Source organism: Castor canadensis, chromosome 11 (genome assembly GCF_047511655.1).
Source record: "Castor canadensis chromosome 11, mCasCan1.hap1v2, whole genome shotgun sequence".
In the NCBI taxonomy this organism is placed as follows: domain Eukaryota; kingdom Metazoa; phylum Chordata; class Mammalia; order Rodentia; family Castoridae; genus Castor; species Castor canadensis.
Genome location: NC_133396.1, coordinates 23,653,159 through 23,673,671, shown reverse-complemented (window position 1 = coordinate 23,673,671; position 20,513 = coordinate 23,653,159). Strand labels below are relative to the sequence as shown.

At 40.0% G+C, this 20,513-nt stretch overlaps 2 protein-coding genes and 1 non-coding gene across 5 annotated transcripts in view; 1 reads left to right on the top strand and 2 right to left on the bottom strand.

The window, feature by feature from the left end:
- The window catches only part of Fbxl20 (F-box and leucine rich repeat protein 20), an 89,802-nt gene extending 72,346 nt beyond the window's left edge, over positions 1-17,456 (bottom strand). Inside the window, exon 1 of one of the 2 annotated variants that reach the window (XM_074045878.1) lies at positions 17,081-17,456. In XM_074045878.1, coding sequence (XP_073901979.1) covers positions 17,081-17,128 — 48 coding nt within the window. In that variant the 5' untranslated portion in view covers positions 17,129-17,456. Of the gene's footprint in view, positions 1-16,244; positions 16,559-17,080 lie in introns of those variants that run through there. The other variant, XM_074045879.1, reaches the window with a different exon arrangement.
- On the top strand, positions 6,281-6,339 carry LOC141414390 (U7 small nuclear RNA). The gene has a single exon (XR_012439429.1). It is a non-coding gene; the product is annotated as a U7 small nuclear RNA (small nuclear RNA).
- Positions 17,457-18,506: 1,050 nt separating the features above from the next.
- Positions 18,507-20,513, bottom strand: part of Med1 (mediator complex subunit 1) — a 28,942-nt gene continuing 26,935 nt past the window's right edge. Inside the window, exon 18 of one of the 2 annotated variants that reach the window (XM_074045876.1) lies at positions 18,507-19,400. In XM_074045876.1, coding sequence (XP_073901977.1) covers positions 19,187-19,400 — 214 coding nt within the window. In that variant the 3' untranslated portion in view covers positions 18,507-19,186. Of the gene's footprint in view, positions 19,502-20,513 lie in introns of both variants that reach the window. The other variant, XM_020178049.2, reaches the window with a different exon arrangement.

Genomic DNA, 20,513 nt, shown 5'->3' with positions numbered 1-20,513 from the left:
GCTCCTTCTTCTATACCTAGTGCATCCCTTCATCTGTATCCTTTGTAATATTCTAATTAATTGGTAAATGTAACTAAGTGTTTCCCTGAGTTTTGTGAGCTGCTCACGTAAATTAACTGAACTGGAAGAGAGGGTTGTGGGGTTTATACAGTCACTCAGAAAAACAGGTAAAGCAACCTGTGGCTTGCATTTGGCATCTGAAGAGTGTGAGAACAATCTTGGGGCTGAGCCCTCAACCTATGGAATCTGACATTCTCTTCAGGAAGACAGTATCAGTATTCAACTGAATTGGAGAATACTCATTGGTATCACTGCAGAATTGATTACTTGCTGGTGGGCAGAAATCCCCACACCTCTGAGGTCACAGAAATCTTCTGTGTTGAATGTTGTGGTGTGGGAATAGAGGAAAGGAGGTTTATTTTCCTACAAAACTTATCTATCAGATCATAACTTTGGAAATTATGCTTTAGCAAAGTAAAAATCATTAATGCCAGTAAAAAAGAAATTAAAAATCTAGTTTTTTTTTTTTAGGTTTTGTGTGGGGAGGGTGTGATACCAGAGCTTGAACTTGGGGTCTTGTGCTCTACCACTTAAGCCATGCACTCAACTTTTTTTTTTTTTTTTTTTTTTTTTTTTTGCTGTATTGGGAGTCAAACTCAGGTCCTCATACTTAGGAGACAGGCGTTCTACTACTTGAGCCACTCCGCCAGCACTCCTCAGCTCTTTTTGCATTAGTTATTTTTCAGAAAGTGTATCTTTTTTTTTCTTTTTTTTTAATTGTACTGGGGTACATTGGGTATCTTGATTTTTGCCCAGGCTGGCCTCAGACCATGATCCTCCTACCTATGTTTCTCAAGTACCTAGGAAGGCTGGCATTCAATACCATACCTGGCTTCTAATTCCATTATTTAAAAAACGGCTCTAGCAAACTTTTCTTAATGAAAAACTTACTCTATTTATAGATAACCAGATCAGTACTAAATGTCCTTTTTCACTCTTTGTAAGTATTTACAAATTAAACTATGTATTTACCTACAAAAAATAAAATAGCCTACAATAAATCATATTACATAATGCTCCTTTGCATGTGATTTTGCTGGTCCTCCCTTTAAAAGGGTGAGGGTCTATTTTCCCACCCCTTGAATCTAGATTGACATTATGACTTGACCAGACTAAAAGAATGTGGGAGAAGTGAGACTAGTGATTTCCAAGGCATGGCCTTAAATACTGAAACTTTACTTTCCTGATTATTCCTACTGCCATGTATGGAAGCCTAGGTTAAACTTCGAATGATGAAAGATCATGTGGAGAAAAAGAATCAGTTGATGGCCACACCAAGGTCTCAGACTGTAAAAAAGGCTCTCTTAAGACTCTTGAGCAACAGTCAAGTCACCAGATGACTGCAGCCTCATGAGTGACCGTTTGGAAAGAGAAGCAGAACTGCCAGGCTGAATAATTGTTTTAAACTACTAAATTACTGGGCTTAATTTAAAATGAAAGGATTATTGGAGAGCAAATGCTACAAAAATAGTTCTGTGTTGAAAAATCTTATGACTCATCATCTTAATTTCACAGTTTTTTTTTTTTTTTTTCTTGGCAGTACTGGAGGTTGAACTCAGGGCCTTCACCTTGCCTGGGCCCTGGGCTGGCTTTGAACTTCGATCCTCCTCATCTCTGCCTCCTGGGTAGCTAGGACTACAGGTGTGAGCCACCGGTGCTGGGCTTAATTTCACAGATTTGAACAAAATTTGCAACATACAAAGGTAGCCTGACAAGGGTCAAATCTTTTGATGGCAGGAAAATTTTAGGCAAAGATTAAGAAAGAATTCTCATAAAGAAATCTACAGTTGAAGCTATATAGGTTTTTTTTAGAAATATTCTTTTCTATAAGTAGTTTTTACTGATTATGCCATTCCTTCACTCAACCAACACCAGATGTTTTTCCAATTGGCTGATTTTCTTGCCAGAATCCAAAAGGAAAAAAAATTTTTTGGATAGCTAAATAAATCTAAAAGAAAATAAGCTTATAATTTTTCACCCAACATCTTGTCTGTAGTAGAAATGTAACTGCTTTTTAGAAGCAAACTATTGCCAGTGCATTACCGTATCGTGAGTAAATTTTCTCTAACAAAGGCATCTCTAGATGAAAACACCACAGAAGAAATACATTTAGAAAACCTATTAAATCAGGCATGGTGGCACAAGTCTGTATTCCCAGCACTGTGGAAGGCTGAGGCAGGAGGATCACAAATTCAAAGCCAGCCTGGGCTCTATAGCAAGACCCTGTCTCCAACCCACCCCCTTTCTCCTGGACCTAAAAAACAAACAAACAAACCAGATCCATTACATAACAGGCCAAACTTTCTGCCTTGGACACCTTCTAATAGCTAAGTCAGTATTCCAAGTTTTCTTTTATACTGACCTATATTTTGTTCACTTAACCAAAAATCTATGTACACTACCAATTCTTTGATCACAGACTAAAGTATCTATACACTTTTATTCTATTTTCTGTTGAGTATTTCTTCTACTTATTTGGCTTTAACTATCCTCAGCAACATTCTTGGGCCCTAAGGCCTTCATGAACTTTCAAGAACTGGATATGACTGGGTTTCATGTTGAACTGGTACTGCTCAATCTTGGAAATCTTCATGTCCTACTGAAAACTTTTGAAGTTATGAAGTGAAAGAACTGAAAATTCAAAGCGGAAATATAGTTTCATGTCCATCTCTCCTCCACTTTTCCTAGTTCTACCCCACCTACATACAAACAAAACAACTAAGAAATAGATAGTGCAAGACAATAGGATTTGACTCAGGATTAGCAAACACTGAATTCACTCCCAGATTCCAAATGCCACAAGGGCTGGTAAATCAAGGGAAAGTAGTTTGATTTCTTAGTGTGCAAGTTTTAGTACATGTGCCAGAAATTGAAAACTGGCAGAATCTGTGGAATTTTCCAAGACATATGTCACACAGTAATTTTACATTTCACTCACAAACACATATTCTAAGTCATCTTACTGCTATGGAAATATTTTCAAAGCAAAATTATTTTCATATATTGATGTTATTATTTGCAGAAAAAGCATTCCATCTTAAATAAGAATCAAGTATATACTATCCTAGATTTCCTAAATTCATGCCAGAAATTAACAACTTAAATTCATAAAAGAACCAAAGAAACAATGTTAAATAAGAACAAAGGGTTTTTTTTTTTGTAGCACTGGGATTTGAACTCAGGGCCTTATGTTTGCTAGGCAGGCACTCTTACTGCTTCAGCCACTCTGCCATCCCAAGAACAAAGATTCTTTAAAGAAGAAGGAAGGAAGGAAACTTAAAAGGAAAGTGACATCAAATTAATAGTCCAAGGAAATTTACTAGATCTCTTAGGCCATATGAACAAGACAATGATACTATTATGACAAAACATAAAAAATGGATGATATAACTAGGTGTTTGGCTGGTATTCATGAGCAAGGCAGACTCTAGAATATACCATGGAACTCAGCCAAATTTTTATAGAGAAAGTCAGTAAGACACAAGATTTTAAAAAAACAGCAGGGTTCTCTAAATTACTACACTCTATGGATTCTTGGGAGTATCTGGTATTTTTGTATATTTCCTAAATATGCTTAACTTATCAATTTTAGATACATTTACATCCTATCATGGAAGGTAAGTATTTAACTTCAACCTCTACCTCTACACTCAATTTAATTTTATCAAAATTTTTGTTTTTTATCGCATTTTTTTGTTTAAGAGTCAGTGTGAGGGCTAGGAGCATGGATCAAATAGTAGAGCATCTGCCTAACAAGTTCAAGGCCCTGAGTTCAAATCTCAGTACTGCTCCCATACCTCTCTCCCAAAAAAAGTTAATAAATACTACTCAGAGATGAGCTGGTGGCTCACGCCTGTAATCCTGGCTACTCAGGAAGCAGTGATCAGGAGGATTGAGGTTCAAAGCCAGCCTAATCAAATAGTTCACAAGACCCTATCTTGAAAAAAAAAAAAAAACACCACAAAAATAATATGGCTGGCAGAGTGGCTCAAGATGTAGGCCCTGAGTTCAAACCCTGATACTGCAAAAAAGAAAAAAAAGAGATGAGCAAAATGGAACAGGACTATGGACTCCTTCACTCAAACTAAATGACTATCTCATTTTTTTTCTATCTATCCTAACACTTTCTTCAAATGCTCCAACATCTATCAATATTTTCCATATGCTTAAATATAACAGACAATATTTTTCCCTGGAGCTGAACCTTCCCAGAATCCTTCTGCAACACTCCAGGGGACTCTTTATATTGGCTAAAAAGCTGTCACCTTCAACTCTCTGATGGCTCTTTTACTGAATTCTGCTTTCTGGACCCCCATTATCACCAACCCTTGTGTTTTAAGGATTTATGAAAAGCGAGCTCATGAGAAGTGAATTTCTTTGAGTCTCTTGCTTATTTAAAAATCTTTATTCTAGACATATTTGACTGATAATCTGGCTGGAAATAAAATGAGAATTGAAATCCTTTCCACCAAAGACATCTGAAAATACTGCTTTGATGCATTTCTAACTTCTAATGTTACTGTTGTGATATGTAATGCCATTTTGATTTTGGGTCCTTTGAATGACACCACTAGTTACTCTTTTGGATACTTTTAGTATGTTACCTTTATCCCCAGTTAAGTTGAAATTTCCAATTCAGCCTCTTGGCCATAGTCTTTGTTTAATCAGTTCTTTCAACTTGAAAATCTATCAATTTAAAAGTCTATGTAATTCTGTCTGGAAAATGCCTTGGAAATATTTTTGGATCATCTCTATTTTCTTTGTTCTCTCATTCTGGAACTTTTATTAGTCATACATTGAACCTCTTGATCTATCTTTCAGAGTTTTTGGTTTTATTTTTCAAGACAGGCTCTCACAATATGGCCCAGGCTAGCCTTGAATTTGTGATCCTCCTGCCTCAGGCTCACAGAGTGCTGGGATTAAAGAAGTGCACCACCACACTTGGCTTTACATTTTTAGATCCTATTTCCATTACTTTATCTTTTTACTATAATTGTAGGAAATTGCTTTCACTTTACTTGCATTACATTTACTTATATTACATTTTATTTTCAAGACTTATTTTTATCTGTTGAAAGATTTTTGAGCAGGGTGCCAGTAGCTCATTCTTGTACGCCTGTAGTCCTAGCTACTTGGAAGGCTGAGATCAGGAGGATCATAGTAGTTCCAGGCCAGGCCTGGGCAAAAAGTTCACAAGACTCCATCTCAACCACTAGCTAGGCATGGCCCTCATTTTCTTTACATGATGAAATTACAGTCTTAGCCGGGTACATAAGGCTCACACCTATAATCCTAGCTACTTGAGGCTGAGATCGGGAGGATCAAGATTCAAGGCCAGCCTGGGCAAACAGTTCACAAGATGCTCATCTCCAAAATAACTAGAGTAAAACAGACTGGCGGTGTGGCTCAAATAGAGCACCTGCTTTTTGAGTGTGAAGTCCTGAGTTCAAATCCCAGTTCCACCAAAAAAAAAAAATCAAGATCTGGCAGTTGAAGGGGCTGGTGGAGTGGTTTAAGCAGTAGAGCACACCTGAATAACAAGCATGAGGTCCTAAGTTCAAAGCCAAAAAAAACAAAAAAAAAAAACAAAAAAAAGATTTTGGAGTTTAATTTTTAACTAATATTAATTCAGTTCTTATTACGATAGGGAAACAGATACTGGAATCTTATTTTAAAGTTATAAAGACAAAGGTTAAGTGCTTTCTGCAGGGCTAAATGTGAGTTCACAGCAATACCAAGATTAGGTCTCATGAAATCTTGATTCCTACATTTAGACCATGTTTTTCTATCTGAACCAGAGAATGATAAACGCTGATGAAATTTATATCATTTAGGGCTTATAATCTACCTTGTGAGAAAAAAATAATCTAAAGTCAGTGTAGTGGTACATGCCTGTAATCCCAGCACTTGAGAGGCTGAGACAGGAGGATTGGGAGACTGAAAGAGGAAGATGGAGAGTTCAAGGCCAGCCAGGGATATATAGTGAGACTCTGTCTAAAAATAAATAAAATATAAATACAATTATTCCGAACTGGTAGATGCAACTCCAGTGGTAGAGTGCTTGCATGTTATGATGAAGCCCCGGATGAGCTCTCCAGCACTGGAAAAAACTTTCTAAAGTAAATAAACAAAATAGGGCTAGGGGGCATGACTTAAGTAGTGGAGCACCTGTCTAGCAGCTCACAGCCCTGAGTTCAAACTCCAGTACTGCCAAACAACAAAAAGTTACAACTCTTTTATAATTTATCTAGCAGATTTTCTGGCTTGTGCTGGAACTCCGCCCCCTGAAAATAAATACATAAAATATTCAATAAATAAATAAATACATAAAATATTCAATGTACTGACCTTAGTAGAGCAGCACTTTTGCTGCTGTGCTTTAAAAAATTAGCTCTCGATTTGAGCAGCTCTTTTGTTTCATATAATTCGAGTCAGCTGTGACTAATACAGAATACTAATGGAACTCTTATCTTCCTGCAGTTACAATTCAAATGAGCTAGAAAGTTATGGCATTAAATAAATGTTCTAATTTATCCAAGATGAATTCAAAATATCAGTTTTCTTTTCTTCAAAAATGTTACAGAAATAAGTTGTGGACGTGATTTTTTTCACGAGCTTCTTTATACAAAGAATATGTATACGATTTTCAAAAAGCTAAGTGTTAGAGAATTAACTGAAACATAGTGCTCTTTTCCAAAATAAACCCATTTCTTCTTGCTTCCATTCAATTTATATCTTAGCTTTATTTTCTACAAATCAGAGAAGGAAGAATGACCAGTTGGGAATAAAAGCTGACTGATCCAGTGTTTTAAAATGTCAACTTACAATTTGGTTCCAGATTCTCATCTAAAAAGATATTTACCCTCATTTGCCTAATAATGAATACTAGAATGGCTTCAATATACACTCCAGACTGAAATGCTGCTAAATTATTACTGTTCAATTAGCTTGATTAAAATTCATAGGTGTTTCTGTTTAATAAACCTAAATATAAAACTGAATCAACTGAATAAAAAGAAGATCAGTTGCATTCTCCCCTTTGCAACAGAATCTCCCCTGTAAATAGCAAGTTCTTTTAAAGCATTTAAAAATACTGATAGCCTAGCTGCCGGTGGCTCATGTCTGTAATCCCAGCTACTTTGGGAGGCTGAAATCAGGAGGATCAAGGCTTGAGGTCAGCCTGGGAAACAGTTTAAGAGACTCCCCACCTCCAAAAACAACCACATCAAAAGGGACTGGAGGTATGGCTCAAGCAGTAGAGCACCTGCTTTGCAAGTAAGCCCTGAATTCAAGCCCCAGTCCCATAAAATATTGAATTGCAAAGCTGGTGGTGTGGCTCAAGAACACTTGCCTAAAAAGTGCAAGGTCCTAAGTCCAAATTGCCAAATAAACATTATTAAGAACATTTGTACTCTATAAAGTAATATAACAACAGACATCATTTATTGGGCCCTTACTGAACAGTAAACAACTTGTTAAATACTATACCAACATTATAGAATTTAATCCTCACAATCCAGTACAGTAGGTATTATACCCGTTTTAGAGACTGAAAATTTGAGACAGAAATTAAATTTTTGTCAAGGTCACATAGATGGTAAGCTACAAAGTCAAAATTCAAACTCAACTCAGAATTCAAAATTAATGCTCTGAAATAGGTTCTATTTATGAAAACCAAATTCAATAAAGAATAACAAATTCGAATCACAGCCACCAAACTCCAGGATATCACACAATTATTACATACATTTCTCGCCCCCTTGGCAAAGGTGTTTATTTGGTCCAATAAATAATATTGCAGACCTTCCTCCTCATTGTCAGTCTCCAGTTTTTTAAATCTGAATTCTGGGTAGAAACAAGAAGGAATGCAACCAGTATATAGAATAAGATTATAAAGGTTAATTGGCTTTTACTAGGAGTTGTACACAAAGAAATTTAAGAAGCTTGGCAATAAATTAACCAACTTATCTTTTTTACAGAGTCACAGAATTTCCATAGAAGGAATTTTAGGGTTCAAGATGATGTAAGTCCAGAGGGGTAACTTACCCAAGATCAACTAGAAAATGAACAATGCATTGCATAGAAACATATAAATGTATATATAAGAATGCTTTTTAAGCTTGGTATGATGGTGTGTACCTAAAAATTCCAACTACTTGGGAGGCTGAGCTTCTTTTTTTTTTTTTTTTTGGCAGTACTAAGGTTTGAACTCAGGGCCTCACACTTGCTAGGTAGGCACTGTACCACCTGAACCACTCTGCCAGCAAGAGTACTGTACTTTTTAATCTATAGGTGGATTGTGAACCAGACAAGCACAGTTCTTTTCTCTCTCTCTCTCTTCTTTTTAATTGAGACAGGGTCTTGCTATGTACCCCAGGCTGGATTCTCTGCCTCTGAATGCTGGGATTACAAGTGTGAACTACACCTGACTAGAGTACTTTTCTTTTTGCTTTTTTAGGTGGTTCTGCTGTTTGAACTCAGGGTCTCATACTTGTTAGGCAGGCACTCTACCACCTGAGCCACTCTGCCAGCCCTTTTTGGTGTTGAGTATTTTTGAGATAGGGTTTCTTTGAACTTCGATCCTCCTGATCTCTTCCTCCTGAGTAACTAGGATTATAGGCATTGCCTGGCTAACACATTCAATCTTATTGCAATTAATTTAAAAATTATAATAGTAAATGATATAGATACACTAGTTCAAAAAAAAGATAAAAGAATAACATTTCTCTCTTTTTTTACTTTTGACACAGCATCTCACAATTGTAGCCCAGGCTAGTCTCAAACTCTTAACCCTTGTCCTGCCTCAGCCTCCTGAGTGCTGGGATTACAATGCATACCACCACTCCTGGTCAATTACTTAACATTATAAAACTTACTAGCCTACTCCTTCCTATACTAACATAGATACCTAGAAATGCTTATAGGTAACATTTGAATTGTTCATTTGCTAGGAACTGTGAATCCTTTCTCCCTTTTTCTGCCACCAGCTTCAAAAGAAAACAAAGTAAAACTAGTTTTTCTTTGTTAACAGCTAGTCAGGATACAGTGAGTTGGTGATAACTTTTGTTGGGCCTGTCAACAAAGGATCACAGATGAATAAGAACAGGTACTCTACATTTAAAAACCTGCCCTAGCACTAGAAGTGTGGCTCAAGAGGTACAGTGGCTGCTTTGCAAGAACTAAGTCCTGAGTTCAAATCCCAGTCCCACAAACAAAAAAACCCTTCCTTAATCTAGCAATCTTAACTTTCTTTTTTCCTCCTACCTCATAAAATCCCTCATCTGCAAACACAGACAGCCCAGAATAAGCTATACCTGTGGCATTTCAGTATTGCAAACTGAGAATGCTTTTCCAGTTTTCAGTTGATTGTTTTTGTTTGTTTGGTTGGTTGGTTGGTTTTTTTGGTGGTAGTGGGGTTTGAACTCGGCTTTGCACTTTGTAGGCAAATACTCTATCTACCACTTGAGCCACACCTTTAGCTCAAATTTTCACTTGGAAATTATTGTGAAATAATCAGCAAACTCTGATTAATCTGAAGGCATTATTTTCCCTTCTTCCATTGGATTTTCTTCATGTCACGGAATATTTTGATAATGCTGTCTTTTTCTTTGGTGGTGGTACTGGGGCTTGAACTCAGGGTCTCATGCTTGCTAGGCAGGTGCCCTACCACTTGAGCCACCCCACCAGCCCATTATTTTGAACATCTAAAAATACTCTCCCCAAGCCACACTATGGTACTAGTTAACATTATTGAAATTTTCTATTTAGTTTTTCCAACCTGTCACAGTACTCTAAGGGTCAGGAATGTAATCCCTGGTTTATAATAAAAGTACCTATTAGTTTGCAAGGAAATTTTAAATGAGATTTTCCAAGACCTGAAATGAGACAATTTAGGGGACTAAAATCAGAGAATTTTAAAAATTAAGATTAAAAAGCATCACCACACTACCAGTTAAAATTGACAAGTAACCTAACATAAGAATACAACCTTTTTGTTATTTTTTAATTTTTTTGGAGGTCCTGGGACTTGAACTCTAGGGTCTCATACTTGCAAAGCAGGTACTCTATCCCTTGAGCCACACCCCCAGCCCTTTTTTGCTTCAGTTATTTTCCAGGTAAGATCTCCTACTTTTTCTCTGGGGCTTTGGACTGTAATCCTCCTATGCCTATGCCTCCCTCCAAAGTAGCTGGGACCAGAGGCATGAGTCACCACACCTGGCTTTTGTTGAAATAGGGTCTTGCTAACTTTTTGCCTGGGTTGGCCTCAAATTGTGATCTTCCTGATATATGCTTCTCTACTAACTGGATTGTAGACCTAACCAGAATCTAAGACTTAAAAAGTGTGACTACTTCTAACAGAAATATTGACTTAATGAGTGAAAATCTTCAATATAAAACCAGATTATACCTAATGTAGAACTTAAATATCAATAGTACATTTTGTAGATGGCACCAGTGGCTCACATCTGCAATCCTATCTACTTGGGAGGCAGAAATCAAGAGGATCTCAGTTTGATGCCAGCCTGGGCAAATAGTTTGTGAGACCCTATCTCAGAAAAACCTAACACACACACAAAAAAAGGGCTGGTGGAGTGGCTCAAGTGGTAGAGTATCTGCCTAGCAAGTGTGTAGCCCTGAGTTCAAACCCCGGTACCGCCAAAAAAAAAAAAAGTACATTTTGTAAAGTTTTTGCCCAGTAAATTAGGTAATTGCTTTTAAATCAATCTCTAGAGTGTTAAAGACAAAATTCTTTAGTTTTATTAGTACTCTTTCCCATTGCAAGGCTTTTCTTTTATTATTATTGGCATATAGTAGTTGTACAGGGGGATACATTGTGGTATTTACATATGTGTTTACAATATCTATCTTAATTAGATTCACCCCCTCCATCATTCTCCCTGATCCTGCAAACTTCCCCCTGCAAAAAAAAAAAAAAGTCATCCTGCAAAGTTTTTCAAAGAGTAGAACAAGTCTGGTGTGCTCATGGGGCCTGTGGTCCCAGCTACTATGGAGGCTGAGGGAGGCGGAACAATTGGGCCTGGGAGTTTAAGACCAACCTCTACAACACAGCAAGACCCACATTTCAAAAACTGAAACAAATGACTGTCACCCACTGGAAAAATATAGTATTCTTCACATGTACTGATTTTAAATATACAGTTATTATGGAGAAAGTTATTTAGGGACTAAGACCTTAAGGAATAAAACCAATTTTTATCACAGTCTTTACAGTAGTGTAAGACTGCCTGAAACTTTTTGTTTGTTTATTTGTTTTGAACATTAGATCTCACCATGTTGGCTAGGCTGGTCTCCAACTCATACGGTCAAGTGATCCTCCCATCTCAGCATTCCAAGCAGCTGAGACTACAGTCATGTACTACCAGCCCAACTTCAGTCTGCAAACTTTAACAAAATATTTCAGTGACTGTTGCAGAAGACACATCATCCAAGGAAATACGGCCTTGTATTTTTATTTTATCCTGGAGCAAAAGGTATATGAGTAACTGATTGTAATTCCCTTGTTTTGCAGAGTGGGAAATCACCAAGCCAGACAAGTGAAAAGATATAACCAAAGTTAGACCAGGTACTGTAGCTCAAACCTGTAATCCCAGCTACTTGAAAAGCTGAGATCAGGAGAATCACAGTTTGAATCCAGTCCAGACAAAACAGTTCACAAGACTTCATCTCCAAAAATAACCAGAGCAAAATGACTTAGATAAGTTGCTCAAGTGGTAGAGCTCCAGCTTTGCAAATACAAAGTCCTGAGTTCAAACCCCAGTCCCAAAAAAAAAAAAAAAAAAGAAGAAAAATTACCGAAGTTAGTTATTTTGTGACAAAGAACAAAGATTAATATCCAGATCTCTTAACTTCTGATGTATGTTCTTTTGGCATGTGACATTTTATGATTTTTGTTATTTTGGACGAAATGAACTGACAAAATGAAGCAAGCAGAAAAATACTACAACCTAGTGTTACAGATGTATGTAATACTACAGATTTATGAGAAAGGCAATGAGGTACAACAAACATGGTTCAAAATGCCCAATTTGGCCAGGCACTGGTGGCTCAAGCCTGTAATCCTAGCTACTCAGGAGGCAGAAATCAGGAAGATTGTTGTAAGAAACCAGCCTGGTCAAATAGCTTGCGAGATCGTATCTCAAAAAAACTCTTCACACACACACAAAAAAGTGCTGATGGAGAGGCTCAAGGTGAAGGCCCTCAGTTCAAACCCCATAACCCCCCCCCAAAAAAAAAGCCCAACTTGGAGCATATCATTTCCCAACTTACATGAGCCTTCATGTCCAGGCACTAATTAAATTGTAAAATGAAATCTGAATGTCAGCTAATGTTACCACTATCACTTTTTTAATGTTACTTTTTCATAACCCCAAATAACGTAGAACTTCCCCCCCCAATAGTACTATACCCTCTAACAGCGCTAATGGAGCTTTAATATTAAGAGTATGACAAAGTGGCCAGGTGCTGGTGGCTCATGCCTGTAATCTTAGCTACTCAGGATGCAGAGAGCAGGAGGATCTCGGTTTGAAGCCAGCTCAGGAGACCCTATCTCTAAAAAGCCCTTCACAAAAAAGTGTTGGTGGAGTGGCTCAAGGTGTAGTTCGAGTTCAAACCCCAGCACCGGGGAAAAAAAAAAAACAAAAACAGTATGACAAAGTGGAAAGGCTTAACTGAAAAAAATCTAAACTTGGATTCAAGGGCTAGCCTAGATATTTAATTGTGTCTGTCATTAATCTGAGTGCTAAAGTAATGTGGTCAACATGCTTAAAATGAAGGATAGATTCATTCTCTTGATGGCAAATACGAAATAAATATGCACTGGATGAGCTTTGGGAAAGCACTATTCCACACATTTTATGGGCTTTTTGGTGAGTTATGCTCAAAGCAGAGCAGGATGACACAATAGGAATTAAAAAAATGCAGACCGGAAACTTGGCTCCCTCACTTTCTAGATGTGCAACTTGAACACTTTTATCTCTCAGGCCTTCACCTTCCTCAACTGTAAAATAAAACTGTGAATCAGAGATGTATTAACTGAAGTAATATATCTAGCTCAGCGCCTGGCATGCAAGAAGCATCCAATAACCATCACTAAATTTGAAAGGAAATTACCAAAACTGGCAAAAAAGCAAAGTTTACTATAAATAATAGCATAAGTGTTTGATGAATTTTAATTAAGTGACTAACACAATTCAACACAGACTACATTAACTATAATAATTATTATTTTAATGCCAAGGTGATAGAACAAGGAATAATATGAAGTTTTACATCATTAAATATCATTAATTCTTTATCCAAGTCATCTACTTTGGCACTTCTATAGGATGCTACATACCTGACTTACAGGTATTCTTTCTTGTTTTCGTTTTTGTGGGACAGGGATTTGAAAACATTTCTGTAAACTTTTTTTTTTTTTTTGGTAGGACTGGGGTTTGAACTTAGGGCTTCATGCTAACAAAGCAGCTGCTCTATCACTTGTTTTTAAGTTGAAGTTTTTTCTACATCTCTCTCCTTGGGTATGAGATTAAAAGCATATAACAACATCCAAAAGCATATTAAAGAACACATTTCCTATAAAAGGATTAGAATGAATTAACTACACAAAGATCTTAAGTTTCTGTTATCTTTACCAGGAAAAAAATTTTTCACTTTATATATCAGTCATAACCACAATTTGAAATTAGCAATTATTTGTCATAAAGGTTTCCTACACTCACAAAAATTCCCAGAGATCAACTATCTGCTTACAATCACAAAATTATCAGCTTTCTAAAAAGCATCCTCTAATTCTGAAGAGAAAAATAATATTTTAGAAAAGCCTGTTTTAAACATATACCTCTTTAACTGAAAGTAAATTTTAAAATATTTTCAATAAATTAGCAATGATTATTTCATAACAAGTCAAACAACTCACTTATTGTTTTACTACTTAAATATTAAATCAATAAAGAGGTAAACTGTTTTAAACACTAAGAAAATGAAACCCATTAGCATTGATCACTTCTAGACATGTCCATTTGTACTCTAGCATGGATTCTTCATATCATACTAAAAAAAGCTTTTGGTTTATTAACACTTTAGTCATGAAAGTATACAATGAGGTATCTATTTTATTTTTTTTCTGGTGATACTGGGGTTTGAACTCAGGGCCTCATCCTTGCTAGGCAGGCACTCTATTACTTGAGCCACTCCATCAACCCCAGTTTGTTTGGGGTATTTTTGATATAGTGTCTCCCGACCTATTTGCCCTGCTGGCTTCAAACCTCAATCCTCCTGAGTCGCTAGAATTATAGGCGCCAATCACTGGCTCTGGGCTATACAAAGTTTTTTTCTCCCTTATTTTTTTCAGGCAGTATCTTGCTATAAGGCCCAGGATGGCCTCAAATTCAGCTCTGTAGCCCAACTTGGCCCATACTTACGATCCTCCTTCCCCAGGCTCCTAAGTGCTAGGATTACAGGTGTGTACCATTACACCTGTTTTTTTTTTTTTAAAACCTTCTGATATGGTATTTAGAAAGCTTTAGGGCTGGAGGACTGGCTCAAGGGGTAGAGCACCTGCCTAGCCAAATGTGAGGCCTTGAGTTCAGACCCCAGTATTGCCAAAAAATAAAAAAGCTACTTTAGTTGTCAGCTACATCACAATTGAGATAAATACACTTAATAAAGCAATAAATTTTGTTTAGTATGTCAGCACTAGACATACACTACAAATTAAACAGAAAACAATAGGAAACAGCAATGCTGTTTTAAAGCACATGTAACATAAGTCTTCCGAACAATTAGTAAAGAACCTAAAGTGAATAGTAAAATGATAAAGAGCTAATTGCAACAGGAAAAACTATCCCTGACTCAATCTTCAGAATCTGAGATTCCCTTTTGATTCCCCTTAACTGCTATATGTCTATTCAGTAATTTTAATGACATTTTGGACTTTTATAGTACTCAATCTGAAACCACTATAAATTACTGAAATTACTGAACCACTGTAAGGGCTAGTGGCATGGCTAAAGTGCAGAGCGTCTGCCTAGAAAGTAGGAGGCCCTGAGTTCAATACCCAGTATCTTAAAAACAAATAACAAAAAAAAACTACTGGGCCTGTTACATTAGGGCAACACAATGTCTTGTTAAAATAACACCAAATAATATCTACTACAATACTTTCTTCACATGATTAAGTTACATATGAAAACTCTAGTGATTTTCTTGAAACTTTTGTCTTACACTTTCATCTTTCAAATAGAGATGAAGAAAAAGAAGTGAGATGTACACCGAGCCCTGAGTGATCCGAGGTCAGCCTGATTCTCTGCCAGAAAAGGCCAGGTAACATTTACTCTTCTTGTTAAGTTTCTTTCTCTCTTATCCTCTTCCTGCACATTATACTACTGTAATTAATCAACTACAATACTTCATTTCCCAAAGGAATCCCTTTCCCATTCGGTGACTATCGAACACTTTCAGAAGTTCATTTCTCATGACTATAATAAACCTCCGTCGGAGGAGGAAAAGTTTCTAAGAGACAAACAGACGGGAATGGATTTTTGTGAAGTTTCTCAGACCTTCGTCCCCATTTCAAAGCATGCAGACATCTAAGGGATCCCAGAAACAAAGAGCCACAAAAGTACAGACTAAACGGGAAAGAAGAGGAAGTATTAGAACAATACCCAAACCAAACACAGCACCGAAGACCCGTGGTCCCCTCTACCAACACCGTCTACCACCCCCCCCCCGTCCCTAGCTTAATCAAGGTCTCAAAAACTTGGAAAAATAGCCCCGAGCCCATCGATTCCTCGCTGTGAAGACGACAAGCAGGGAGAAAAAGAAGCCTGCTCGGGCCGTTCGGGCCCGTGATGCTTTTTCTGCCAGGTGGAAGGAGGCTAGCCAAGGGTTGTGTAGAGAATGGGAAGCTGAGTGATATAGGGGGAGGGGAGAATTAGGACGACCGAGCTAATCTCTTGCCGGGGCCCGCCGGTGGGCAAGAGCAGCAGGCGAGGCGAGCCTGCGCTGGGCTTTCGGGACGCGAGAACGGGAGAGAAGGTTGGCAGGCACCGCTGGTGGTGGGTGGCGGCGCCCGGGAGAGGGAGGAGGCTCGGAGCGGAACGACTGATTCGGGGTAAGAGAGCAGGACAGGCCTTCCTCGCTGCCCGAGCCCCCCGAGCTCACACCTCAAACCTGCTCTTGGTCACTCCGTTCATGTCCCTCCTCATGGGGCCGGCGGGTGCGGCCCGGGCAGGGCGCTGCGGCGTGCGGAGTGCAAACACAGGGGGGCCTAGGGCAGGCCCGGGAGTTCCGGGACGGGGAAACGGCAGCGACTGGGCAGGGCCAGGACCGTCGGACGGTGAGGAGAGACCTCTTGGCTCTTCTCGGGCCTCCACCACCTCCCGCGGCGCCCGCGGCCGCGGCGACTGCTCGTCGCTAGCTCAGCTCTCTCTCCTCAGCCTCAACTTCAACCCAAAACAAAAACACTCCCCACCTGCCAGCAACGCCGCTCCTCATTGGGCAGAGCCGCCCGGGCCACGGAACGCAGGGGGAGGGGAGGAGCGCTCCGCGGCAGCGGCGGCGGCGCGAGCCCACCCATCCCCCACCCGGGCGCAGTCCCGGACTGTGCGCCCGCGAGCAGCCGGAGCGCGGGGCGGCAGCGGGGCGAGCCCCCTTCCGCCTCCGAGGCAGGCGAGCTCACCGGGAGAAGGCGAGGCAGGGAAGTGCCTAAGTGTCTGTGTGTTTGTGTAGGGGGGAGGGGGCTGTAGGGCGGGTGCCAGTGCGCGCGTGCTCGCGGACGGGCGAGGGAGAGGAAAGCTGGAGGACAGCCGACGACACGGGAGCTCGTCGTCTGTCCCCCTCTCCGTCCCTCCCAAGGCAAAGAGGCACACACCAACCCACAAAGAACCCGAGCTCTCTGCCTAGTGTCCCCGATCCCCTAGTCTTGTCACTTCTTCCCCAGGAACCTGGGCTGGCACACACATCCTTCCTGGCCACCCAGCTCCCTTCCCCTATCACTCACTGTCGCCTTGAACCCAAAATGCAGCAGGCGGTCCCTGCTCGGAGCCATTTTCCTCCTCTTTCTGGATGCCTCTAGGTTGGGGCAGTGCTGCCGCCGCCGCCGCTGCCGTAGCTGCCGCCGCTGCCGCCGCCGCCTCCCCCGCCCCGGTGGATTGCATTACGGGGAGCTGCAGGGAGGCCTGGGGAGCCTTTGCGGGGCGGGTGTTTCCCCGTGCATGGCTCAGGAAGGCAGGGCTAGTTGCGCTGAGGGGTGGTCGAGCGCACTACCCCAGGTCGTGGTGGCTAGGCCAGCTACACCTAGCCAGGGGGGTCAGGGGGTACAGTGCCAGAGCCGGGCAACCTTTCCTTCGGCTGGGGGAGGGGTACGAGCCCGTAGGGTGGGGGCGGGCGAAGCAGCAGAGCCTTTGGCTTCCCCGCCCCTCCAGCGCCGCTGGCGCCCAATGGGCTGCAGTTCCTACCCGCCCTCCAATCGGGGCGCTGGATGGTGAGAGCCTGAACCTGACGCCACTTTGGCGGGAGAAACAAGCGTGAGAGCGAGTAGGCGGGGGCTTTTGCCTTGTAGAAACTTTCCTTGGAATCTGGTTCTTGTATGTGGGACCTGGTCAGTATCCTGGTACTATTACATTTTAACAACTCCAACCTTCAAGATCAGGAATTTGACTTTCCACGAATTAACAAGAGAATTGGCGCTTCAAAGGGAAACTACAAAATGTCCTAAACATGAAGTATTAGAAACCATTAAATCCCAGCAGTACTATTCTTAGTATCTCCTGAAGCTGTTATGAGTTTGTTGCCACACACCCCCCGCCCCCCCGCTTTTAACTAGTCGTTTTAGTAACTGGCTTGTTATAAATTCGACTAAGAAGTGACCATTTGAGATCAACAAGCGCTGCAGACTTTTAACAGGCATATTTTAGCTTGCTTATTACCCCAAAGCAACAAGTGATGTAGACCTAGGTATGGTCTAAGTATGGAGTGTACTTTAGCTGGTTTATTACCCAACTCTGGAAGCATTTAATAACCTTTATTTTGTATTCTAGAGAGGGCTTCCTAAGCAAGGAACTTAGCTTCAGAAAACTCACTTCTCAGGTCCATGTTACATTCTCCTCTGGTCCCAAACACTTTTGTTTACTTTACATGAGGCAATGGAATAAAACCGCCTTTATGTTTAGTCGTATCTATGAGCTGTTTTCTTCCAGCAAGTACTAATGAATTTGCTAACAACTGCAAAAGGTAGAAAAAAAATGGCACACTGAGATATATCAAATCAAACGGAAAAACAAACCTGTTTCATAGCTCTACCAGTTATCCATTCCCGTGAACCCATTCAACGTAATGCTGAGGGAAGATGTTAGTTTACTTGGATTTTTGAAAAGTTGAACAAATGAATAAACATACTCAAAGGTTAAAATTTCATTAGACACATATTACTTTTTATCAAAGAAATTTATTTGCATGTAAATAAACGGGTTTTTGTAATGTTTTGGGAAAAAATTCCCACAGATTTTGTCTACTTTCAAAAAAATGAAAAACCCCAAAGTATTTACAGAACGGTCATACAGAAAATCAAATTCGAAAGATTTTTTTTTTTTTAGAAAAGACCCTCTCCACTGCTTCTGATGTACATTTTACAATTCAATTTAAAGCTCAGCTCTTACAGTTGAACATGTTTCCCAACCTAGCTTCTGAGATCTTAAATACTTGTTGTCCCTCCAAAAACTAACTTAAGGATAGAAATAAATGGGGTGTGTGCAGGGACAGAAATAAAGAAAATAAGATTGCCCAGGGATTGTTAGTAAGGTTTCCTATACTGACATCTGCTGTGACTCAACTGTGGATACTGTATGAATCACTGGCTCCCTGAAAGGGTTTCTCCTGAAGATTCATGATATTGCTGCACTAGATTTTTCAGACCTTGGCCTAAAGATAGAAAATCCTTTTCAAGGGTTAACAACCTCAAGCCTGGTTTTGGCAACTGTATCCTGCACTTCATTTCCCACCCACCCTTGAAAATACTTAAGACACATTGAATTTGAATCTGAAATCTTCATGTACATCAGAGCAGATTTTGACAAAGAATCCCTAATAGGAAGCCAAAAGACAATAATCAGATCAAACTAAGAATACACGACACCAACAGCAGAAGACAGGTAGAAGTTGACTTCATGTCCTTGCCGTCTTTTGAAACAGGAGAATGAGTACACCTAGACAGGAGGGAGGTGTCCCAGGCTTGGTTTATTCTGCCTCTTCTCCTCCACCCTGTGGAGAAATGCAGTGCTCCCTGGTTCTCAGGCAGGGTGAAGCAGTTTAGCCCCGGCTCCCTGTTAAGCAAGTTCAGATGCTGGGTCAGTGTGTGGGGTGTGCCCATCGACAATTCAGGGGGCTTATCCTTCATCCAGATCCTAACTCGGGATTCTTTGATCTGGGATGAAGACAGAAAGAGAGAAAAAGCTTCCCAGTTTACTCATTTTGGCATTTGTTGGCTCTGCTTGGGGGAGCTGAGCCCCTGAAACTACACAGTACATTCCCCACAATATTTTCCCCCACCCAGAACAAACTTAAAAGCCATGTAACTTTTTAATTTGCCTGCATAAACCAATAGATAAGATTCAAAACTAGGTGACAAACTCATAAGAAATACAACCTGGTTGTATACAGAGACTACTGTATCATCACCACAAGATAAAGCACTCTGGTATCACTTTGCCCGTGTCCTCCTTAGTGTTACCCAAGACATTTGACTCTGATACAGTAAATGAGAACTTTTCTTGCTCCACTTTGCAATGTTTTGTTACCTACTTATTACCTTGGGACACAAAAGTGGCAGAGTTGTTGCAAGCTGATGACCAGAAAAGGGAGAACACTAGAGGAAATGAGACACAGTCAGGAAAGAAAGCCAAAGTGGATTTTCCAACTCTACACTAACTCCAACCTGCAGAAAAAGGTGATTATAGAAATCTTCCATATCTGATGAAGTCACTCCACTTAGGACGCATACACACACAAACCACCTGGCTTTTTTTTTTTTTTTAATCCAGAAGAGTTGTGCTGGGTTTATGCCCCACCCCGCTGATACAGATCCTGAATGGAATAATCAGGAATGGCACAGTGCAGGTGTCAAAATCAAAGTAAGGCCGCAGAATTTTGAGAGGACTCTCCAAATACTGAGAAATTCTGTTGCACTCAAATGGTCTCCTGGAGTTCTATGTTTATGAGAAGGGCTTCTTATTGATGTCCCCCAGAATCCAGACTCAGACCTGTTTCTCCAAAAAGGTCCAATTGTGTTGCTACATAGTAGCAAGGGTTTATCTTCATGCTCACCTAGCATTCCAGGCCCCCATTATTTCAAGTGAGCTTGAAATTGTTTTAAGTGAACTATGGCTGCAATTTTTTTTTTTTACTGTTTTATCTCAGGGAGCATACAGTGGAGTGAT